At 36.7% G+C, this 26,108-nt stretch overlaps 1 protein-coding gene across 14 annotated transcripts in view; it reads left to right on the plus strand.

The window, feature by feature from the left end:
• Positions 1-26,108, plus strand: part of LOC123526658 (ral GTPase-activating protein subunit alpha-1-like) — a 172,620-nt gene that overhangs the window by 34,971 nt on the left and 111,541 nt on the right. For 13 of the 14 annotated variants that reach the window (XR_008366593.1, XR_008366594.1, XR_008366595.1 and 10 more), the window contains 3 exons: positions 2,277-2,417; positions 12,977-13,153; positions 14,025-14,135. Coding sequence is in view for 10 of the 14 variants with exons in the window: in XM_053520431.1 (XP_053376406.1) it covers positions 2,277-2,417; positions 12,977-13,153; positions 14,025-14,135 (429 nt within the window). In the remaining 4 variants the exon portion in view is untranslated. The remainder of the gene's footprint in view (positions 1-2,276; positions 2,418-12,976; positions 13,154-14,024; positions 14,136-26,108) is intronic. The other variant, XM_053520470.1, reaches the window with a different exon arrangement.

Below are 26,108 nucleotides of genomic sequence, written 5' to 3' on the forward strand. Positions count from 1 at the left end.
GCGCAAGACCCAGGTCCGTAGCTCAAAGGTCAAGGTCACACTTAGACGTTAAAGGTCATTTTTCATGATAGTGTATTGATGGGCGTGTCCGGTCCATATCTTTGTCATTCATGCATGGATTTTCAAATAACTACGCATGAATGTGTGACACAGTAAGACGACGTGTCGCGCAAGACCCAGCTTCGTTGGTCAAAGGTCCTAAACTCTAACATCGGCCATAACTATCCATTCAAAGTGGCATCGGGGGCATGTGTCATCCTATGGAGACAGCTCTTGTTTTTGTCTTTTTAGCTCACCTGTCACAAAGTGACAAGGTGAGCTTTTGTGATCGCGCGGCGGCGTCCGTCGTCCGTCCATCCGTGCGTGCGTGCGTGCGTCCGTAAACTTTTGCTTGTGACCACTCTAGAGGTCACATTTTTCATGGGATCTTTATGAAAATTGGTCAGAATGTTCACCTTGATGATATCTAGGTCAAGTTCGAAACTGGGTCACGTGCCATCAAAAACTAGGTCAGTAGGTCTAAAAATAGAAAAACCTTGTGACCTCTCTAGAGGCCATATATTTCACAAGATCTTCATGAAAATTGGTCAGGATGTTCACCTTGATGATATCTAGGTCAAGTTCGAAACTGGGTCACGTGGGGTCAAAAGCTAGGTCAGTAGGTCTAAAAATAGAAAAACCTTGTGACCTCTCTAGAGGCCATATTTTTCATGAGATCTTCATGAATATTGGTCAGAATGTTCACCTTGATGATATCTAGGTCAAGTTCGAAACTGGGTCACGTGGGATCAAAAACTAGGTCAGTAGGTCTAAAAATAGAAAAACCTTGTGACCTCTCTAGAGGCCATATTTTTCATGAGATCTTCATGAATATTGGTCAGAATGTTCACCTTGATGATATCTAGGTCAAGTTCGAAACTGGGTCACGTGGGGTCAAAAACTAGGTCATTAGGTCTAAAATAGAAAAACCTTGTGACCTCTCTAGAGGCCATATTTCTCAATGGATCTTCATGAAAATTGGTCAGAATGTTCAGCTTGATGATATCTAGGTCAAGTTCGAAACTGGGTCACGTGGGGGTAAAAACTAGGTCAGTAGATCTAAAAATAGAAAAACCTTGTGACCTCTCTAGAGGCCATATTTTTCATGAGATCTTCATGAAAATTGGTCAGAATGTTCACCTTGATGATATCTAGGTCAAGTTCGATACTGGGTCAAATGGGATCAAAAACTAGGTCAGTAGGTCTAAAAATAGAAAAACCTTGTGACCTCTCTAGAGGCCATATTTCTCAATGGATCTTCATGAAAATTGGTCAGAATGTTCACCTTGATGATATCTAGATCAAGTTCGAAACTGGGTCACGTGTGGTTAAAAACTAGGTCAGTAGATCTAAAAATAGAAAAACCTTGTGACCTCTCTAGAGGCCATATTTTTCATGAGATCTTCATGAATATTGGTCAGAAGGTTCATCTTGATGATTTCTAGGTCAGGTTCGAAACTGGGTCATGTGGGGTCAAAAACTAGGTCAGTAGGTCTAAAAATAGAAAAACCTTGTGACCTCTCTAGAGGCTATATTTTTCATGAGATCTTCATGAAAATTGGTGAGACTGTTCAGCTTGATGATATCTAGGTCAGGTTCGTAACTGGGTCATGTGCCGTCAAAAACTAGGTCAGTAGGTCGAAAAATAGAAAAACCTTGTGACCTTTCAAGAGGCCATATTTTTCACGAGATCTTCATGAAAATTGGTGAGAATGTTCACCTTGATGATATCTAGGTCAAGTTTAAAAGTGGGTCACGTGCCTTCAAAAACTAGGTCATTAGGTCAAATAATAGAAAAACCTTGTGACCTCTCTAGAGGCCATATTTTTCAATGGATCTTCATGAAAATTGGTCAGAATTTTTTATCTTGATGATATCTAGGTCACATGTGCTGAAAAACTAGGTCACTTTGTCAAATGATAGAAATAACGACATCATAGTCAGTTCAACACTGGGTCATGTGGGGATAGGTGAGCGATTCAGGACCATCATGGTCCTCTTGTTTTTGAAAATTTGAGAGTCAAGGCCATACCGCATTACACCGAATACCGCAGTATATCGAATAGTGTTATAAAGAGTTTCGAGTGTATGATAAAAAGTGTACCATTGATAGTTAGTCTAACATTTTAATGACCTTAAGGTACCATTATTTAAATGAATGTTAATATTTTCTTATATTTTAGTTATTAATATTCCATCAGGTATCTTATATTCATATATTATGATGGTTGTTGTAGATGCCCCTCAAAAGACTAAACTGGATGACCACAGTTTTTCTCGTGCTTGGAGTAAAAGTGAGAGTGTGGACCGACCAGTGAGTGGCAGCATGTCACATCCACTTGCATTTGAACGATCACAAAGCAAGTACAAAAGTGATGGTGAGTTCCTTTTGTTGTTAAAGATTACTGACTATTAGGGCATTACTAGGGCTGTGTATTTAATGAAAATCAATATGATACATATTGTGACACAATAAAAATCAACATACAATACATACTGGCAATACAATCCAGCAGCTTGGTGGATTTATAACTTTAAAGCTGCAACATAACAGGTTTGTTTTGGGTAACATGACTAAAATGAATAGACAGTGTAGGTCTTTTTGATGTAGAGCTATGTCCATTTAAATAAATCAGTGTGAGAAATTGGAAATTTTCAACAGTTTGACAGGTCTAATTCTAGTTGTGTCACGGCGCATCTATAAACTGTCCTAAGTAATTTCTTTAAGTTTCAAACTGAATGGGAAATTAGTAGACATCTTAATAATTTACAGGTGAAGTAGTCTCAAGAGTGTCAACTGTGTGTTTGACAAACAGCCCTCCACACTAACACTTTTCAAACTTATGCAGAACATGATGACATAACCTTTAAACTTGATATTGTGTTTGTTTTACACCAATTAATATGGGGTCAAATGTTTTATCATGTGCATGTATCTGTATGATCTGTGCATGTGAAAAGCAGGAATCTTTAAGGACTGGCCATTAATTTGTTTAATTGTCAAATTAAACTTGGAGCTGAGCAAAAATTGTTATAAAATTGTTAAAAGGTCTAAATGATGTCTCAGTCTACATTTCAAAGACATACCTTTGTGATTGTACATCGGGAAATGCATATATTTGTGCTTAAAATCCCAAAATGAAATTTCAAGTGACAACTGATTATGTGAAGCTTTTTTTAGGCTCACCTGTCACGAAGTGACAAGGTGAGCTTTTGTGATCGCACATCTCTAGAGGTCACATTTTTCATGGGATCTTTATGAAAATGGGTCAGAATGTTAATCTTGGTAAATTCTAGGTCAAGTTCGAAACTTGGTCACGTGCCATCAAAATCTAGGTCAGTAGGTCTAAAAATAGAAAAACCTTGTGACCTCTCTAGAGGCCATAATTTTCAATGGATCTTCATGAAAATTGGTAAGAATGTTCAGCTTGATGATATCTAGGTCAAGTTAGAAACTGGGTCACGTGCCTTCAAAAACTAGGTCAGTACATCTAAAAATAGAAAAACCTTGTGACCTCTCTAGAGGCCATATATTTCATAAGATCTTCATGAAAGTTGGTCAGAAAGTTCACCTTGATGATATCTAGGTCAAGTTCGAAACTGGGTCACGTGCCTTCAAAAACTAGGTCAGTAGGTCAAATAATAAAAAAACCTTGTGACCTCTCTAAAGACCATATTTTTCATGGGATCTGTATGAAAGTTGGTCTGAATGTTCATCTTGATGATATCTAGGACAAGTGCGAAACTGGGTCACGTGCGGTCAAAACCTAGGTCAGTAGATCTAAAAATAGAAAAACCTTGTGACCTTTCTAGAGGCCATATATTTCATAAGATCTTCACGAAAGTTGGTCAGAAAGTTCACCTTGATGATATCTAGGTCAAGTTTGAAACTGGGTCACGTGCCGTCAAAAACTAGGTCAGTAGGTCAAATAATAGAAAAACCTTGTGACCTCTCTAAAGGCCATATTTTTCATGGGATCTGTATGAAAGTTAGTCTGAATGTTCATCTTGATGATATCTAGGTAAAGTTCGAAACTGGGTCACGTGCGGTCAAAAACTAGGTCAGTAGGTCTAAAAATAGAAAAACCTTGTGACCTCTCTAGAGGCCATATATTTCATGAAATCTTCGTGAAAATTGGTCAGAATGTTCATCTTGATGATTTCTAAGTCAAGTTCGAAAGTGGGTCACGTGCCGTCAAAAACTAGGTCAGTAGGTCAAATAATAGAAAAACGTTGTGACCTCTCTAGAGGCCATATTTTCCATGGGATCTGTATGAAAGTTGGTGTGAATGTTCATCTTGATGATATCTAGGTCAAGTTTGAAAGTGGGTCATGTGCCGTCAAAAACTAGGTCAGTAGGTCAAATAATAGAAAAATCTTGTGACCTCTCTAAAGGCCATATTTTTCATGGGATCTTAATGAAAGTTGGTCTGAATGTTCATCTTGATGATATCTAGATCAAATTCGAAACAGGGTCAAGTGCGGTCAAAAACTAGGTCAGTGGGTCATAAGATAGAAAAACCTTGTGACCTCTCTAGAGGCCATACTTGTGAATGGATCTCCATAAAAATTGGTCAGAATGGTTATCTTGATGATATCTAGATCAAATTTGAAAGTGGGTCACATGCCATCAAAAAGTAGGTCAGTAGGTCAAATAATGAAAAAACGTTGTGACCTCTCTAGAGGCCATATTTTTCATGGGATCTGTATGAAAGTTGGTCTGAATGTTTATCTTGATGATTTCTAGGTCAAGTTTGAAACTGGGTCAACTGCGATCAAAAACTAGGTCAGTAGGTCTTGAAATAGAAAAACCTTGTGACCTCCCTAGAGGCCATACCCTTGAATTGATCTTCATGAAAATTGGTCAGAATGTTCACCTTGATGATATCTAGGTCAAGTTTGAAACTGGGTCACGTGCCTTAAAAAACTAGGTCAGTAGGTCAAATAATAGAAAAACCTTGTGACCTCTCTAGAGACTATATTTTTCAATGCATCTTCATTAAAATTGGTCAGAATTTTTATCTTGATAATATCTAGGTCAAGTTCGAAACTGGGTCACATGAGCTCAAAAACTAGGTCACTATGTCAAATAATAGAAAAAACGACGTCATACTCAAAACTGGATCATGTGGGAAGAGGTGAGCGATTCAGGACCATCATGGTCCTCTTGTTTAAGGTACAGGGACTTTGAATTTGTTTTGTTAGCTCACCTGTCACAAAGTGACATGGTGAGCTTTTGTGATCGCGCGGCATCCGTCGTCTGTGCGTCCGTCATTCCGTAAACTTTTGCTTGTGACCGCTCTAGAGGTCACATTTTTTGTGGGATCTTTATGAAAGTTGGTCACAATGTTCATCTTGATGATATCTAGGTCAGGTTCGAAACTGGGTCACGTGCCTTCAAAAACTAGGTCAGTAGGTCTAAAAATAGAAAAACCTTGTGACCTCTCTAGAGGCCATATATTTCACAAGATCTTCTTGAAAATTGCTAAGAATGTTCACCTTGATGATATCTAGTTCAAGTTCGAAACTGGGTCACGTGCCGTCAAAAACTAGGTCAGTTGGTCTAAAAGTAGAAAAACTTTGTGACCTCTCTAGAGGCCATATATTTCACAAGATCTTCATGAAAATTGGTCAGAACGTTCATCTTGATCATATCTAGGTCAAGTTTGAAACTGGGTCACGTGCAGTCAAAAACTAGGTTGGTAGGTAAAATAATAGAAAAACCTTTTGACCTCTCTTAAGGCCATATTTTTCATGGGATCTTTATGAAAGTTGGTATGAATGTTCATCTTGATGATATCTAGGTCAAGTTCGAAACTGGGTCACGTGCGGTCAAAAACTAGGTCAGTACGTCTAAAAATAGGAAAACCTTGTGACCTCTCTAGAGGCCATGTATTTCATGAGATCTTCATGAAAATTGGTCAGAATGTTCACCTTGATGATATCTAGGTCAGATTCGAATGTGGGTCACGTTCCATCAAAAACTAGGTCAGTAGGTCAAATAATAGAAAAACCTTTTGACCTCTCTAAAGGCCATATTTTTCATGGGATCTGTATGAAAGTTAGTCTGAATGTTCGTCTTGATGATATCTAGGTCAAGTTCGAAACAGGGTCATGTGCGGTCAAAAAATAGGTCAGTAGGTCTCAAAATAGAAAAACCTTGTGACCTCTCTAGAGGCCATACTTGTGTATGGATCTCCATAAAAATTAGTCAGAATGTTCGTCTTGATGATATCTAGGTTATGTTTGAAAGTGGATCACGTGCCATGAAAAAGTAGGTCAGAAGGTCAAATAATGGAAAAACGTTGTGACCTGTCTAAAGGCCATATTTTTCATGGGATTTGTATGGAAGTTGGTCTGAATTTTTATCTTGATGATATATAGGTCAAGTTTGAAACTGGGTCAACTGCAGTCAAAAACTAGGTCAGTAGGCAGGGGTTTTTTTTACGACTGGGGGAAGAGGCCCCAACCTGTCATTGGGGAAGAAAATAGCCCGCGACGAGCAGTTTTGGGGGATTTTTTCACTCGGGGGAATTTACAATTATGCATAATAAACACTTTAAACTATGTTTTTATTACATATTCTTGCAACTTTTAGCAACTATACACACTGTCACTTAGCAATAGATGGACTTGCACTAATGTTCACTTATCATTGTAACAAGGTGGGTGGGGAGAGTTGAAATGCTCAAATCATTTAATATTTAAAGGTCACATGCTTTTATTCACAAAAAATGCTTTAAAATAAGAGTTGCTTTTGCAAGAGTCATCATATTATTATTAAATGCATACTTTTGTTGGCTTTTTATTTCAATTGTACTAGAAAATCTTGTAAGAAAGGATAAGAAAGTGCGAAAATCACGATCGCGAAAACGTGTGACAAATATGAAAAAAAACGAAAGCAAACATGAAAAAATTCTTGAGAAAATTTCATCTTTTCACCAGAACTATTCCATACTTATAATATCTGATTACTTAAAACATTTATATTTTATTTTGCTTTAGCAAAATTCCTCGGCAAAGATAATAAATTTGCGTAACGGCCGACCGGCTTATTTAATCGAATCAAGCACATAAAATAATTACTTTAAATTAACAACACATACTACACAATACAGCATAAGCTGTTACCGCTAATTAACAAGAGGTACAAACACGATAATCTGATGCTGCATTGTTTATCAATCATCTATATTACAATCTGATGATAACCACGTGTCACTCGGCGCGTGGCGTGATTGACATCTGTCAGTAGCTAATTAACATACGACGCTCCGCCTACTGTCATACTTACCCTGGTGTCGACAAACAGTATGAAGTTCACTGGGATTTTGATTGACAAGGGGCAGAGCTTTTAAACTCGTTACGCATCAAAGAGTATTACCGCGAGACAAGCAGACAACCACGGCATATTATGTCCGGGTCAGATACGAGTTTTTATCGATTTTCGCTGGACAAAACCGGAACCTCGGGTCCACTGAACGCTCTTCTAACATGTTTCTACTATTTCTAAAGGTTTTCACACCCATTGAAAATTGTGAAAGACCGTCTGCAATTGTGAACGGGTCCGATATTCGGTCGGGAAAATCGCTGGGAGTAATCTCCATTGCTTTGTTTACGATTTTGGAGGGGGGGAATTTCGGACATAGGGGAATTTCGACTGCGGTAGGGGAAATCCTTGGCTGTGGGGGAAATCCTCGGCTGGGGGACGAGGCCGATATTCGGCCTCTGCTATAGAATAAAAAAAAAACCTGGTAGGTCTTAAAATAGAAAATCCTCATGACCTCTCTAGAGGCCATACCCTTGGATGGATCTTCATGAAAATTGGTCAGAATGTTCACCTTGATGATATCTAGGTCAAGTTTGAAACTGGGTCACGTGCCATAAAAAACTAGGACAGTAGGTCAAATAATAAAAAAAACCTTGTGACCTCTCTAGAGGCCATACTTTTCATGGGATCTGTATAAAAGTTGGTCTGAATGTTCATCTTGATGATATCTAGGTCAAGTTTGAAACTGGGTCAACTGCGGACAAAAACTAGGTCAGTAGGTCTAAAATTAGAAAAATCTTTTGACCTCTCTAGAGGCCATATTTTCCAATGGATCTTCATGAAAATTGATCTGAATGTTCACCTTGATGATATCTAGGTCGCTTTCGAAACTGGGTCACGTGCGGTCAAAAACTAGGCCAGTAGATATAAAATAGAAGACCCTTGTGACCTCTCTAGAGGCCATAGTTTTCATGAGATCTTCATGAAAATTAGTGAGAATGTTCACCTTGATGATATCTAGGTGAAGTTCAAAACAGTGTCACGTACCTTCGAAAACTAGGTCAATAGTTCAAATAATAGAAAAACCTTGTGACCTCTCTAGAGACCATATTTTTCAATGCATCTTCATGAAAATTGGTCAGAATTTTTATCTTGATAATATCTAGGTCAAGTTCAAAACTGGGTCACATGAGCTCAAAAACTAGGTCACTATGTCAAATAATAGAGAAAACGACGTCATACTCAAAACTGGGTTATGTTGGAACAGGTGAGCAATTCAGGACCATCATGGTCCTCTTGTTTTTATTAGCTCACCTGTCACAAAGTGACAAGGTGAGCTATGGTGATCATGTTGCGTCCGTCGTCCATGCGTGCATGCGTGCGTAAACTTTTGCTTGTGACCTCTCTAGAGGCCATATTTTTCAATGTATCTTCATGAAAGTTGGCGAGAATGTTAAGCTTGATGATATCTAGGTCAAGTTCGAAACTGGGTCACGTGCGGTCAAAAACTAGGTCAGTAGGTCTAAAAATAGAAAAACCTTGTGACCTCTCTAGAGGCCATATTTTTCAATGTATCTTCATGAAAATTGGCGAGAATGTTCACCTTGATGATATCTAGGTCAAGATCGAAACTGGGTCATGTTTGGTCAAAAACTAGGTCAGTAGGTCAAATACTAGAAAAACCTTGTGACCTCTCTAGAAGTCATATTTTTCAATGGATCTTCATGAAAATTGGTTAGAATTTTTTATCTTGATGATATCTAGGTCTCATATGCTCAAAAACTAGGTCACTCTGTCAAATAATAGAAAAATCAACGTCATACTCGGTTCAAAACTGGGTCATGTGGGGATAGGTGAGCGATTCAGGACCATCATGGTCCTCTTGTTAGCTCACCTCTCACGTAGTGACAAGTTGAGCTTTTGTGATCGCCCTTCGTCCGTCCGTCGTCAGTTCACAATTTCTTGTGAACACATTAGAGACCACAGTTGCCAATCAATTTTAATCAAACTTGCACACACCTTGTATTGGCATAATATCTCGGTTCCTTTTGAAAACTGGCCAGATCCCATCATTGGTTCCAGAGTTATGGCCCTTAAAGGGCCAAAAGTTGCTATTTTTGGCTTGTGAACACAATAGAGACCACATTTTGCAATCAACTTTAATCAGACTTGCACACAACTTGTATAGGCAAAATATCTTGGTTCCATTCGAACTGGCCAGATCCCATCATGGGTTCCAGAGTTATGGCTCCTTAAAGGGCCAAAATTTGCTGTTTTTGGCTTGTGAACACCATAGAGACCACATTTTACAATCAACTTTAATCAAACTTGCACACAACTTGTATTGGCATAGTATCTTGGTTCCTTTCGAAAACAGGCCAGATCCCATCATGGGTTCCAGAGTTACGGCCCCTTAAATGGCCAAAATTTGCTATTTTGGCTTTTGCAGCCATATAGAGACTTCATTTATGGTTTGATTTGATACAAACTTGCAAAATATCTTCAACAACAATAAATCTTGGATTCCATGATGAATCTATCAGATCCAATCATAGGTTCTGGAGTTACGGCCCCTGATTGACCCCTGAAAGAGCCAAAATTTGTTCATTTTTACCTTGTGAACACGATAGAAGTGACATTTTATATTTGATTTTAGCCAACATTACACACAACTTAAGTCACAATAAGATCTCAGTTATTTCGAAAACCGGCTAGATTCCATCATGGGTTCTGGAGTTACTGTCCCTGAAAGGGGCAAAATTTTCTAGTTTGGCCCTTTCAGCCATATAGAGGTTTCATTTATGCTTTGATTTGATACAAAGTTGCACAGAATGATTATCTTGATGATTTATCGGCCTGGATCCAAACTGGGTCATGTCGGGTCAAAAAATAGGTCATCAGGTCAAATCAAATAAAAAGCTTGTTAACAACCTAGAGGCCACATTTATGACCCTATCTTCATGAAACTTGGTCAGAATGTTTATCTTGATGATTTCTAGGCGAAATTCGAAACTGGGTCATATGGGGTCAAAAACTAGGTCACCCGGTCAAATCAAAGGAAAAGCTTGTTAACACTTGAGGTCACATTTATGTCACTATCTTCATGAAACTTGGTCAGAATGTTTATCTTGATGATTCCTAGGTTAATTTCGATGGGGTCAAAAACTAGGTCACCCAATCAAATCAAAGGAAAAGCTTGTTAACACTCTCGTTCAAGCTTGTTAACACTCTTGTTCATTTGGTGTGCATGAACTTGGTCAGAATGTTTGTGTACTTGAAATATCGCATGAATTTTTATCTGGGTCATGTAGGGTCTAAAACTAGGTCACCAGGTCAAATCAAAGAATAAGCTTGTTTACACTCAAGAGGCCATGTTATTTGGTCCAATCTTAATGAAATTTGATCAGAATATTTGTCTCCATGAAATCACTAGATAAAACTTGTTTACACTGTTATTGTGTGTTACTCAGGTGAGTGACTTAGGGCCTCTTGTTTATTTATATCTTAAATTTTAACATGAAAATTGCTCAAGTTAAAATGTCAATACTTGTGGTAACAGGATATCAGAAGTTTTGCTGTAAATATAATTGGTGTAAATGGAATTTCCCCACAAATAAAAATAGGTCGCACATGCACATGAAATTGAAAATTACTGGCATGACTTACAGATTTCATTTTGTTTTCGCAGGTAAATTTTTGTTAGTGCTTGAGGCCATATTTTTCATGGGATCTGTATGAAAGTTGGTCTGAATGTTCATCTTAATGATATCTAGGTCAAGTTCGAAACTGGGTCACGTGCCCTCAAAAACTAGGTCAGTAGGTCAAATAATAGAAAAACCTTGTGACCTCTCTAAAGGCCATATTTTTCATGGGATCTGTATGAAAATTTGTCTGAAAGTTCATCTTGATGATATCTAGGTCAAGTTCGAAACAGGGTCATGTGCGGTCAAAAACTAGGTCAGTAGGTCTAAAAATAGAAAAACCTTGTGACCTCTCGAGAGGCCATACTTGTGTATGGATCTCCATAAAAATTAGTCAGAATGTTCACCTTGATGATATCTAGGTCAAGTTTGAAACTGGGTCACGTGCCTTAAAAAACTAGGTCAGTAGGTCAAATAATAAAAAAACCTTGTGACCTCTCTAGAGGCCATACTTTTCATGGGATCTGTATGAAAGTTGGTCTGAATGTTCATCTTGATGATATCTAGGTCAAGTTTGAAACTGGGTCAACTGCGGTCAAAAACTAGGTCAGTAGGTCTAAAATTATTTAAATTATTGACCTCTCTAGAGGCCATATTTTTCAATGGATCTTCATGAAAATTGGTCTGATAAGGTCAGTTTCGAAACTGGGTCATGTGCGGTCAAAAACTAGGCCAGTAGGTATAAAAATAGAAAAACCTTGTGACCTCTCTAGAGGCCATATTTTTCATGAGATCTTCATTAAAATTAGTGAGAATGTTCACCTTGATGATATCTAGGTCAAGTTCAAATCAGGGTCACCTTCCTTCGAAAACTAGGTCAATAGGTCAAATAATAGAAAAACCTTGTGACCACTCTAGAGACCATATTTTTCAATGGATCTTCATGAAAATTGGTCAGAATTTTTATCTTGATAATATCTAGGTCAAGTTCAAAACTGGGTCACATGAGCTCAAAAAGTAGGTCACTATGTCAAATAATAGAAAAAACGACGTCATACTCAAAACTGGGTCATGTGGGAAGAGGTGAGCGATTCAGGACCATCATGGTCCTCTTGTTTTTAATTCTATCTTCATAAAGCTTGGTCAGAATGTTATCATGAAGTCTTAGATTATTTTAAATCTGGGTTATGTGAGATCAAAAACTAGGTCACTAGGTCAAATCTAAGGAAAAGCTTGTATACACTCTAGAGGCCACTTTTTTGCTCCAGTCTTCCCGAAACTTTTATCAGAATGTTTGTTTTCATGAAATCTTGGATAAGTTTGAATCGGGGTCATGTGGGATAAAAAAATTAGGTCACTAGGTCAAATAAAATAAAATGCTTGCGTACACTCAAGAGGCCACATTTTTGGTCCAAAATGAAAATTTGTCAGAATATTTGTCCTCATGAAAGTACTAGGTAAAACATGTTTACACTGACCTAGGGCCATCTTGGCCCTCTTGTTTTCAGTTATGTTTTACTCTGTTGGATGGACCAAAATATTTTTATCCTCAAGATTTAAAGCTCAAGTCAGGGGTTAGCTTTGCCCATTAGACATTGATATTTACATGGTTAGCTCAGAACAAATTCTTTAATGAGGTGTAAGTGTAGTGGCTATTGAAGAGAAATTATGAAATATTCTAACACGAACCGATTTGTTTTCCTATTAAACAAAGAAGGCTGAAAACTGTGTTCTTATTCAGCAATTCATTTTTCTGACGTCATAGTTATTACGTCATGGCATTAGACAGCATAGCGGTGTGCTGGAAAAGAAATCAACAGAAATCAGGCAAATATTTGATGGATATCGGCAAGGACATACATAATAATCCTTGATAATGTGTTAAATCACTGTTTGGGATATATTATTTCTTGAATAATATTTGTATGTAAAATATCATGTATAGGCTATTCAGCATTACAATTATGGAAGTTTTGAAAGTAGATAGTGTTCAAATACATCCATGCTCATAAATGTTATTTTGAAGGTGCTGGAGGGAGCAAATCCAGACCTGACTTGGGCAAGCAGAAGTCACTGAGTGGCACGCCCTCACCCTGTCACTCCAGATCCGCTTCAGCATCTTCTGATCTGGCTGTACTTGTACGTAGTAGTAGCGAGGGGAACCTAGCCGATCCAGCTGAAATAGCGGAGAGGTTGAAACAAGGTAAGTTACTCCAGTGTGTGATATTATGTGTATTGTAATCAGTTAATTCCCTTGTTGAAAGTGTTGCAATTATTACCTAGAAATTTCTTTCCTAATTAATGCATGTCTGACAGATGTGTTAAAGTGAAAATATAGGTGAATGGAAAATATTTATAGATCACAGAATTTAAGTAAATAGAGCTTAAAAAAAACACAACATACTGTATAGTAACTACTAATTAAACGACAGCTAGCATTGTTGCAGAGTTAACAGTGTGATGTATATATCAATGAGGTGTTAGCTATGTCTCTCTCTGACTTTCATATACCAGTGACAGAACTTGGTCGTGTTTAGTATGTGAGGAATCTTGGAAACTTATTTTTGATATGTTTTCATGTCATTGCCTGGAGATTATTTAAAGTAGCAAATATGTTAAGATAGACTTCCTTCCTGGAGTAATCCAGCTGTTGTCACTTGGACTAAATTAGAAATTTGATTGTAAAAAGCAGTCCTTTATAAAGGGTGTAGTATTTTACTGATAATAGAATTTAATTAAAATTAAAGATCTAGTGGTTTTATGTTTATGGATGAAACTGAGCAATATTAAGAGTTAGCACATGTTTAAATGCAGAAATCTTAATAGTGGAGATATGTGTTTTTATATTAACAGTGTTTATATGCACTTCAAATGAAATATATGTTTATTTATGCTAGTATGGAAATGGAATAGCAGGGAAATGTTATAATTAGGTCTGTGTCTTGATAATGTATGTGCTTCTGAAATATATATGTATGTTTATGACAGTGTTGAAAAGTGATTAGAAGTGTATTAGGTGATTGTGTATTTGTGCACTTGAAATGAAATATACGTTTATTTATGCCATCGTTCAGGAATTATGTCACGGAGCCTTGTGTCACCTGGAAATAAGTCAAACTCATCAAGAAGTTTGGCTACAGTGATTGCCTCTGCAGTACGACCTGATACTAACAGCAAGATTGTTGGTATGTAGTATAGAAACACACTGCCTGTAGAATGCTTCATATTTTTGAATGTGCGCATTTGCTTTTTATGATAGGATTTTTGTAAACTTAGTATTTTTGATTCATTTATTTAATGCTGTTTTTGATTTCGGACATAATCACTTGAAGTGTAAAATAACTGCTTTTCTGTTGAACTGATATAAAATGTCTGTACATCTTTTGCACTGACTAAATTTAAGATAAATGATTTCCACAGCCTAATAAAGAGTTTTAGCAGTCATGTCAAGAGTAAATAGGAACCATGTGCATATATAAAGTCTTAACTTGTTATCTGGTATTCTGGTATTCAGAAAGACTAGGGATTTCAAACTCAGGACAATGCTTTTCTGTTTTTAGTTTTTTTTTTCACTGTTTTAGTAATCTTTTTCATTTGTCTAATATCAAACTGTCATGATTTTTTTTTGATGCCACATTCTGTAGTTCAGTAGGTGTTTCAGTGTTGTATATAATGTTGTACCATTATAGTAAATATAACCATTATGGTTACAGGGACTACAAACTTAACATCTGATTGACTTCAAGCTGTGTTTTGCCTCTTAAGGGCACAAGGCTTTGTCCTTGCCTTTTCATGTCTGTTGTTGTCTTCCTTTAGTTTTGATTAGCAGTAATAGAGAGAAGAGTTTTAAGTATTTTTACAATTTTTATAGAATATTTTTTCGGTCCAACTTGCTTGATTTACATGTGAGAAACTGAATTTTGAAAATTTGCACAATTTGTGAACAACCTGTTCATATATTGCTTTTGCTTGTGTGTACTGTGATGAATATTTTAAGTGATGAAATTGCTCTTACTTTGCATGTTAGAAAGTGTATGTAACTTAAAGAATGATTCACATGTTTGTTTTTCTTACATTCAGGATTAAATTGCTTCAGACTGTGCTGGTCTGTCATGAACAGAAGAGGTTGTTTATATGTTATCTGCTTTATTATTTTTTATTCATTTAATACTGTTTATAATTTTTATACCATTTATACAAAATCATGTATAAAATGTTAGATATTGTATTTGGTTATGGAACATTTTTCAGCTATGCATGTAAATATTTTAACAAATGTGTATTGGTATTTAAATATTTTTATTCCTCCGGTATAATTAAAGAGGGTATACCTGATAGATGATACATAGTTGTCCTTTGTAGAAGTATATGTATTTAAGTCTGGCTAAGCACTCATTCTCCAAAATGTGATCAGGGCTCACGCTGCCAGTTGCCGTTATCACCATTTGTGATTGTTTTGTCGAAATGGCAAATATTTTTGTAATTTGGCTACAGAAACTGGCAGTTATTGTATTCAACAGCTACATAAGTAACCAAAATAAGAAGGTAAACTGATAATGCGCGGTCAGGTAAGTAATGTCAGTGAAGTTTAGGAAATGGATAAAGCAGACTGCATAATTAATACCCTGTGTATTCCAGTTTTCAAAACACAGGTTAACAGTGTGAGTAACATTGCCTGTGGTGTGAATTTAAACCAATTATAATTGGTAGACTTCTGTGGAAAACGTCTTCAGTCGTCATGTTACAAGCACTATTCTATATCATGCTAACGACAGTTCAACCAATATGCACAGATATCCAATTCAAATAAAATGTGGTATATACATCATCAACATGAAGTGAATAAGTATGTTTTGCAATTGCCAAAAAGAATTTCCTGTTTAGCTTTAGATTGAGCGGATCACAAAATTTAATGTATGTGCTAGTCACAGTTCAAAAACAAATTTATAACACAAATCATTGCTCCATTGCAGTCTGTATCTGGTTGGACCCAAAACCATACAAAAAATGTTATGCAGAATTGTTTAAATTGTAAATATTTGAATCTGTAGTGTAAAAATGATATCTACAAGTCATTGTCAGTAGTGCTAAAGAACACTAAAACGTAATAATTTAAGAAGAAGCTCATTTATTTTTCACAAGACAGAATGGCCAGGGCGTCTTTACAATTTAGAAAAAAAAAGCCATGGAAGTAGACATGCACATATTATTGGGCATTCCATATCTGATTATTTTGTCTAGTTAGAGCCCTCCTGTGGACTTTTTTTATTATTCTATCATGCATTTTCAGCGGACATGCATCATACAGTGAGGACATCTTTCTTGTTTTGAATTAATTGGAGTAGTGGTCAATACTTTTAGTATATGTAAAGAAAAGAATCAACTACAAAATGATACTTTAACACTCTGTAAACTTTTCCTGTTTTAGCAACTGTACAGATATTGTGTGTGCATGAGTGAGGCTTGAGCCATTGCTCATTCCACACCCAAATGTCAGTCATTATTATTCCAGCTGCCTTACTCAAGATAAATATGTGTCCACTAGGTGCTTTTAGAATCCATCAGATTACAGCAATTCAAGGTCTTTATTTTAAAAACATGTCTTGGTGGGGGTCCCCCAAACACCAACATTTCAAGGGATTCCCTCCACCCCCACACCACACCCCACACTCCAGAATTCTCCTCAATCAACCTCATCTGCTTGGATCTCCGTTCAAAACTAGGAATTGTCAATACATCAAGAAAAACATAAATTCAGAATTATTGTTGCTTTTATAAAGCATCTGGAATGTCTACATCAGTTTTGGCTATTATTTTTTTATGCCCCCGGCATCAACTGTCCAAAAGTTGGACTTAGGTTGCTTTGTATCGACAAGGATGCCACCAGGGCCATCAAGCTTTTATTGAACGCAGCTTCTTGTTCTAGGTTCAAAAAGTTGGCTATTATTGTCTGGAGGCCAGTATGAGCCATGGATATCAGACTTTTCCAGCACTTTTGTATGACTTTATTCATCTTTAATACCCCAGTCACACATACGGCGCGGATAGCTACGTTTAGCCACAGATAGAAACGTAGTTATTTGTATCGATCCGTACCTGAGCCGTACCTCAAAGTAGTAATCCGTATCGATCCGTATTGACACTTGGTCAAAACGTATTCAAGACGTACTCCAAACTTGCAAGTTTCTCCAACTTTTGAACATGCACAAAAGTTTGAGCGATCTGTAGCCATTTGAGCGTGACTTAGTCCAACTTGGTCGAAACTTATTCACCTGTAGTTAAACATACTAAACGTAGTTATCCGTACTGAAACGTACCTTGCCGTAGTTTGACATGATGTCAAAGATAATCGTAATGAAAACCACTGCAAAAGAAGGGTCAATATACGGTAAATTGACATTTTTTACTGACGCTAGCAATTAAAAGAGTATTTCGTCTGAAGTGTATCATTAACGCTGGCTACAGGTGGCCCAGTTTATACGAAACTTACCGACCCGCTACTAAACCTTAATGAGAACATAGTAATGCTTGATCCGTAGCTTAACATAGTTATCTGAGGCTGTCCGTACTTAAGCGTAGTTCAACGTAGTTCACCGCAGATCCGTCCACGCGCTGGGCAAGTTGTCAAGCGTAGTAAAATGTAGTTCAACGTAGTACGCTGTATCTATCCATACTTAATCGTGTCCTATATCTTTTTCTTCCCCGTTTCTCACCATTTTTCCTGTACAAAGACTTACTGCTCCGTACTTATCCGTGTCCAATCCCCCACAGATCATTCCCATCCTCAACGCATGGACATATCCGTATGTGTGACTGTAGCTTAATCACCTTAATCCAAAGGTGCACATGTAGACTTACATTTTAAAGATACTATTCATAATTATGCTCAGTATGAAAGGATTATGATAATTATGTAGATGTAACATTTAATAATTGCAGCATTTCAGGATTTGTAGCATTGTTGTCATATAACATTGTAGAGAAATAGTTGGACTGTTTATATGCATTGCATGCATTCATTATCTTTCAGATAAAGTTTAATGTACACTTCAAATGCAAATGTAAAGATTATGATGAAATATAATTCCATTTTCCAGTAGATGTTTTTAGTTCAGAATGATCTAAATCAAAGGTAAATAAAAAACAAATTCTTGGTGACATTAATTTTGCCTAGATGAATTATTCTTTATCTGTTGAACAGAGTGAATTTCCTCTCCAATAAATATACGAAATGTTATCAGAATTTCTGATCAAGGAGCCTGTTACTACTGTTTAGAGTTTCTTAGGTTAGCTATGAAACATAAGGTAGGTCTTACATATTATAATTATTTCTTGTTTACCTGCTTCTGGATACAGACAACTGACACAATTTTTATAACACCCCAGTTTATACTCTCTATTCATAGTAAGATGAGAAATTTGATTAACTTTATATAGACACAAATAATCTATACTTCTTAAGTGGAAAGGCTTACAAATTGTATTTTAGCTGATGGCTTAGGTTAATTAATATGATGACAATCTTGTATGATGACAAACTTACATTTTACAGAGTGTAAATCTACCAGTATAGGAACAACTGCAGGCTAAAGCCTGCTTCCAGATCATCTGAACAATAATCATTTTATAGACTTTTTATTAGCTCACCTGAGCAATGCTCAGGTGAGTTTTTCTGATCGCTTAATGTCCGTCGTCTGGCTTCTGTCGTCTGTCAACATTTAGCTTGTGTATGCAATAGAGGCTGTATTTTTCAGTTAATCTTCATGAATGTTGGTCAGAATGATAACCTTGATGAAATCTAGGCCGAGTTCGAAAATGGGTCATCTCGGGTCAAAAACTAGGTCACTAGGTCAAATCAAAGAAAAACCTTGTGTATGCGATAGAGGCTGTATTTTTCAATTAATCTTCATGAATATTGGTCAGAATGATAACCTTGTTGAAATCTAGGCCGAGTTCGAAAATGGGTCATCTCAGGTCAAAAACTAGGTCACTAGGTCAAATAAAAGGAAAACCTTGTGTATGCGATAGAGGCTGTATTTTTCAATTGATCTTCATGAATATTGGTCAGAATGATTGCCTTGATGAAATCTAGGCCGAGTTCAAAAATGGGTCATCTGGGGTCAAAAACTAGGTCACTAGGTCAAATCAAAGAAAAACATTGTGTATGCGATAAAGGCTGTATTTTTAGCTCACCTGTCACAAAGTGACAAGGTGAGCTTTTGTGATCGCGCAGCGTCCGTCGTCCGTCCGTCCATGCGTCCGTGCGTAAACTTTTGCTTGTGACCACTCTAGAGGTCACATTTTTCATGGGGTCTTTATGAAAATTGGTCAGAATGATGATGTCTAGGTCAAGTTCGAAACTGGGACTCGTACCGTCAAAAACTAGGTCAGTAGGTCTAAAAATAGAAAAACCTTGTGACCTCTCTAGAGGCCATATATTTCACAAGATCTTCATGAAAATTGGTCAGAACATTCATCTTGATGATATCTAGGTCAAGTTCGAAACTGGGTTACGTGCCTTCAAAAACTAGGTCAGTAGGTCAAATAATAGAAAAACCTTGTGACCACTCTAGAGGTCACATTTTTCATGGGGTCTTTATGAAAATTGGTCAGAATGTTCACCTTGATGATATCTAGGTCAAGTTTGAAACTGGGTCACGTGCAGTCAAAAACTAGGTCAGTAGGTCTAAAAATAGAAAAACTTTGTGACCTCTCTAGAGGCCATATATTACACAACATCTTCATGAAAATTGGTCAGAATGTTCATCTTGATGATATCTAGGTCAAATTAGAAACTGGGTCATGTGCCTTCAAAAACTAGGTCAGTAGGTCAAATAATAGAAAAACCTTGTGACCTGTCTAAACGCCATATTTTTCATGGGATCTGTATGAAAGTTGGTCTGAATGTTCATCTTGATGATATCTAGGTCAAGTTCGAAACTGGGTCACGTGCGGTCAAAAACTAGGTCAGTAGGTCTAGAAATAGAAAAACCTTGTGACCTCTCTAAAGGCCATACTTGTGAATGGATCTTCATAAAAATTGGTCAGAATGTTCACCTTGATGATATTTAGGTCAATTTCGAAACTGGGTCACATGCCATCAAAAAGTAGGTCAGTAGGTCAGATATTGAAAAAACCTTGTGACCTCTCTAGAGGCCATATTTTTCATGGGATGTGTATGAAAGTTGGTCTGAATGTTTATCTTGATGGTATATAGGTCAAGTTTGAAACTGGGTCAACTGAGATCAAAAACTAGGTCAGTAGGTCTTAAAATAGAAAAACCTTGTGACCTCTGTAGAAGCCATACCCTTGAATGGATCTTCATGAAAATTGGTCAGAATGTTTGTCTTGATGATATCTAGATCAAGTTTGAAACTGGGTCACGTGCCTTCCAAAACTAGGTCAGTAGGTCAAATAATAAAAAAACCTTGTGATCCTCTAGAGGCCATACTTTTCATGGGATCTGTATGAAAGTTGGTCTGAATTATCACCTTGATGATATCTAGGTCAAGTTTGAAACTGGGTCAACTGCAGTCAAAAACTAGGTCAGTAGGTCTAAAATTAGAAAAATCATTTGACCTCTCTAGAGGCCATATTTTTCAATAGATCTTCATGAAAATTGGTCAGAATGTTCACCTTGATGATATCTAGGTCAGTTTCAAAACTGGGTCACATGCGGTCAAAAACTAGGCCAGTAGGTATCAAAATAGAAAAACCTTGTGACCTCTCTAGAGGCCATATTTTTCATGAGATCTTCATGAAAGTTAGTGAGAATGTTTACCTTGATGATATCTAGGTAAAGTTCAAAACAGGGTCACGTACCTTTGAAAACTAGGTCAATAGGTCAAATCAAAGAAAAACCTTGTGACCTCTCTAGAGGCCATATTTTTCAATGGATCTTCATGAAAATTGGTCAGAATTTTTAGCTCACCTGTCACAAAGTGACAAGGTGAGCTTTTGTGATCGCGCGGTGTCCGTCGTCTGTCGTCCGTGCGTGCGTCAGTCCGTAAACTTTTGCTTGTGACCACTCTAGAGGTCACATTTTTCATGGGATCTTTATGAAAGTTGGTCAGAATGTTCACCTTGATGATATCTAGGTCAAGTTCGAAACTGGGTCACGTGCCATCAAAAACTAGGTCAGTAGGTCTAAAAAGATAAAAACCTTGTGACCTCTCTAGAGGCCATATATTTTACAAGATCTTCATGAAAATTGGTCAGAATGTTCATCTTGATGATATCTAGGTCAAATTCGAAACTGGGTCATGTGCCTTCAAAAACTAGGTCAGTAGGTCAAATAATAGAAAAACCTTGTGACCTCTCTAAAGGCCATATTTTTCATGGGATCTGTATGAAAGTTAATCTGAATGTTCATCTTGATGATGTCTAGGTCAAGTTCGAAACTGGGTCACGTGCGGTCAAAAACTAGGTCAGTAGGTCTAAAAATAGAAAACCTTGTGACCTCTTTAGAGGCCATATATTTCATGAGATCTTCATGAAAGTTGGTGAGAATGTTCACCTTGATGATATCTAGGTCAAGTTCGAAAGTGGGTCACGTGCCATCAAAAACTAGGTCAGTAGGTCAAATAATAGAAAAACCTTGTGACCTCTCTAGAGGCCATATTTTTCATGGGATCTGTATGAAAGTTGGTCTGAATGTTCATCTTGATGATATCTAGGTCAAGTTTGAAAGTGGGTCACATGCCATCAAAAACTAGGTCAGGAGGTCAAATAATAGAAAAACCTTGTGACCTCTCTAAAGGCCATATTTTTCATGGGATCTGTATGAAAGTTGGTCTGAATGTTCATCTTGATGATATCTAGGTCAGGTTCGAAACAGGGATATGTGCGGTCAAAAACTAGGTCAGTAGGTGTAAAAATAGAAAACCCTTGTGACCTCTCTAGAGGCCATACTTGTGAATGGATCTCCATAAAAATTGGTCAGAATGTTCATCTTGATGATATCTAGGTCAAGTTCGAAAGTGGGTCACGTGCCGTCAAAAAGTAGGTCAGTAGGTCAAGTAATGAAAAAACCTTGTGACCTCTCTAGAGGCCATATTTTTCATGGGATCTGTATGAAAGTTGGTCTGAATGTCTATCTTGATGATATATAGGTCAAGTTTGAAACTGGGTCAACTGCGATCAAAAACTAGGTCAGTAGGTCTTGAAATAGAAAAACCTTGTGACCTCTCTAGAGGCCATACCCTTGAATGGATCTTCATGAAAATTGGTCAGAATGTTCACCTTGATGATATGTAGGTCAAATTTGAAACTGGGTCACGTGCCTTAAAAAACTAGGTCAGTAGGTCAAATAAAAAAAAAACCTTGTGACCTCTCTAGAGGCCATACTTTTCATGGGATCTGTATGAAAGTTGGTCTGAATGTTTATCTTGATGATATCTAGGTCAGGTTTGAAACTGGGTCAGCTGCAGTCTAAATTTAGAAAAATCTTTTGACCTCTCTAGAGGCCATATTTTTCAATGGGTCTTCATGAAAATTGATCTGAATGTTCACCTTGATGATATCTAGGTCAATTTCGAAACTGGGTCACGTGCGGTCAAAAACAAGGCCAGTAGGTATAAAAATAGAAAAACCTTGTGACCTCTCTAGAGGCCATATTTTTCATGAGATCTTCATGAAAATTAGTGAGAATGTTCACCTTGATATCTAGGTCAAATTCAAAACAGGGTCACGTACCTTTGAAAACTAGGTTAATAAGTCAAATAATAGAAAAACCTTGTGACCTCTCTAGAGACCATAATTTTCAATGGATCTTCATGAAAATTGGTCAGAATTTTTATCTCGATAATATCTAGGTCAAGTTCAAAACTGGGTCACATGAGCTCAAAAACTAGGTCACAATGTCAAATAATAGAAAAAATGACGTCATACTCAAAACTAGGTCATGTGGGAAGAGGTGAGCGATTCAGGACCATCATGGTCCTCTTGTTATCTTGATGATATCTAGATCAAATTCAAAACTGGGTCACATGAGCTCAAAAACTAGGTCACTATGTCAAATAATAGAAAAAACAACGTCATACTCAAAACTGGGTCATAGGGGAACAGGTGAGCGATTCAGGACCATCATGGTCCTCTTGTTCAATTATTCTTCATGAATATTGGTCAGAAAGATAACCTTGACGAAATCTAGGCCGAGTTCGGAAATGGGTCATCTCGGGTCAAAAACTTGGTCACTAGGTCAAATCAAAGAAAAACCTTGTGTATGCGATAGAGGCGGTATTTTTCAATTGATCTTCATGAATTTTGGTCAGAATGATTACCTTGATGAAATCTAGGCCGAGTTCGAAAATGGGTCATCTGGGGTCAAAAACTAGGTCACTAGGTCAAATCAAGGAAAAACCTTGTGTATGCACTATAAAGGCTGTATTTTTCAATTGATCTTCATATATTTTGGTCAGAATGATTACCTTGATGAAATTTAGACCAAGTTCGAAAATGGGTCATCTGGGATCAAAAACTAGGTCACTTGGTCAAATCAAAGAAAAACCTTGTGTATGCAATAGAGGCTGTATTTTTCAACTGATCTTCATGAAATTTAGCCAGAATGATTACCTTGATAAAATCTAGGCCGAGTTCGAAAATGGGTCATCTGAGATCAAAAACTAGGTCACTAGGTCAAATCGAAGAAAAACATTGTGTATGCAATAGAGGATGTATTTTTCAATTGATCTTCATGAAATTTGGTCAGAGTGATTGCCTTGATGAAATCTAGGTCGATTTTAAATATGGGTTATCGGAGGTCAAAAACTAGGTCACTAGGTCAAATTAAAGAAAAATCTTGTGTATGCGATAGAGACTGTTTTTTTCAATTGATTTTTATGAAATTTGGTCAGGATGATTGCCTTAATGAAATCTAGGTCGAATTTGAATATGGGTCATCTGAGGTCAAAAACTAGGTCACTTGGTCAAATCTAAGAAAAAACTTGTGTATGTGATAGAGGCTGTATTTTTCAATTGATCTTCATGAATTTTGGTCAGAATGATTGCCTTGATAAAATCTAGGTCGAGTTTGAACATGGGTCATCTAGGGTCAAAAACTAGGTCGTATCTAAGAAAATGCTTGTTTTATCACAAGAGACCAATTTTTTGGTCCAATCTTAATGAAAATTGGTCAGAATATTTGTTTCCATGAAATCACTAGGTCAAACATGTTTTACACTGTTATGGTGTATTTCTTAGGTGAGCGACCTAGGGCCATCTTGGCCCTCTTGTTGTTGTATGAGTAAAATTACCAAAAGGTACTGGGTGAATTTCAGCATTATACTGTGAAATCATTGACTTTCATGGGGGCTTAATTTCAAGGATTTCATGGTTAGGTCAGTTTATTAAACTGTGAAATTCCATGCCCATTTTACATTGTGTCATTATATTTCTGTTAAAGTAAACAGTTACAGCCATTGTCTGACACTATGGTAGCTTAAAATAAGAAAATATTGGGTGAAAATAATACAAAAATTCAGAATTTATGAATGATGAACTGTGCCAGACTCCTGCCTGACATGTCAGGTGAAATTATATCATGTCTGGTAAAAAAGGTTGAACATTTACAGTTAACTAAGTACACTTTTTTATACCCCCCACAAACAAAGTGTAACATAAAATACAGGCATATGCTAGAATTTCACCATTTTTTTCCCAATAACAGATTTTGTTCATATTTCATATATTGTTAGTTCATTCTATAAGTAACCTAAAAATAAAAAGAAATATAGGGGTCACCAACTTCGTTTTAATTTTATTTCAGGTTATAATGCATGACTAGGGTACAAGTGTTTCCTGAAATCTAGAGTGTGTCTGCCATAGCATGTAACATCAAGGAATCGAATAAATGATTCATAAAGTATAACTGATAGTCAAATTTCATAAGACATGATTATTTCCCTTCAAAACAAAAAGAAATTTTAATGTGATTCAAAAAATAGTTGCATGACACTTGTTTGTTGTTGTTGTTTTCGAAGTCAAAAAAGTATCATAATTATAAAATATTGTATATTTCCTTCAGCAGTTAATATTTCCAAATCTACATAAAGGAATTTGATTAAACCTGCAAGAACAGCAGAATATAATGTTTACTTTAAAAGTATAAAAAGAATATGGGTGGTCACTGAATTAGATTTTTCACAATTTCGTTTTGAAATATTGCCCTTTTATGATGCTGGTTTGTGATCTTCATGCCAAAATAAAAACTGCTAAAAATAAAAAAAAGTCGTAAAAGTCTGGTCAGACTCCAATAAATTAAACATAAATATCCATAAAGAAACGTCAAATGAGTTAAATATAACTCATAATTTTAAATAAGAGACTTCTTCGGAAATATGATGTGAAAATATGCGAGGAGGTATCTACCCCGACACTGGTTTTCAGTACACCTCGAACTGCCGATGACACTAAAATGTCAGAAACAAAACATAGGTTAAAAAATGTCAGCAAGACAATTTTATGCTTTAATGTCTACAAAAATTCATTATCAGACCCATAACTTTTACAAATACATTCATACGTACATTACAAGGAAACGTTCCAAACAGACTTCATTGGGGGTTTCCTTACAGAAATACGCAGAATAAGCTTGGATGTGACGGGACTGTGACAGTCAAAAGTTATCACACTCTCCCGAAACGTACATCCTATAATTTGGATTAGTTTTGATCTAGCATTATAAATAAACGAGGCGATTGTCCGAATATCCAAGACCATGCAACTTTACCGGAAACGGTGCGTCGTTCGATTTCTGTCTTGTGAAATTTTTATCTTTTATCTTTATATTTTACGCTTTCTTTGGGGATTTCCTTACAGAAATTCTCAGAATAAGCTTGGACGTGACGAGACAGTATCAGTTAAAAGTTATCACGCTGTCCTGAAACGTACATCCTATCATTTGGACTAATTTTGATAAAGCTTTAGAAATAAACGCGACGATTATCCGAAACCGTCAACTTTACCGGAAACGGTGTCGTAATCGGTGCATCGTGTGATTTCTGTCCCGTGAAAATTTTATCTAGCATACGTGTTTAAGTTTGACTTTGGCTACAAACCACTATTTTTGACGTAGTTATGGCCCCTTTCCTTTTTAAAACTTGCCAAACTGAATCTCATGGTTTGAGGAGAATAACTCATGAAAGGCTTGACAGATGTAA

Source organism: Mercenaria mercenaria, chromosome 1, assembly GCF_021730395.1.
Source record: "Mercenaria mercenaria strain notata chromosome 1, MADL_Memer_1, whole genome shotgun sequence".
NCBI classification, from domain to species: Eukaryota; Metazoa; Mollusca; class Bivalvia; order Venerida; family Veneridae; genus Mercenaria; species Mercenaria mercenaria.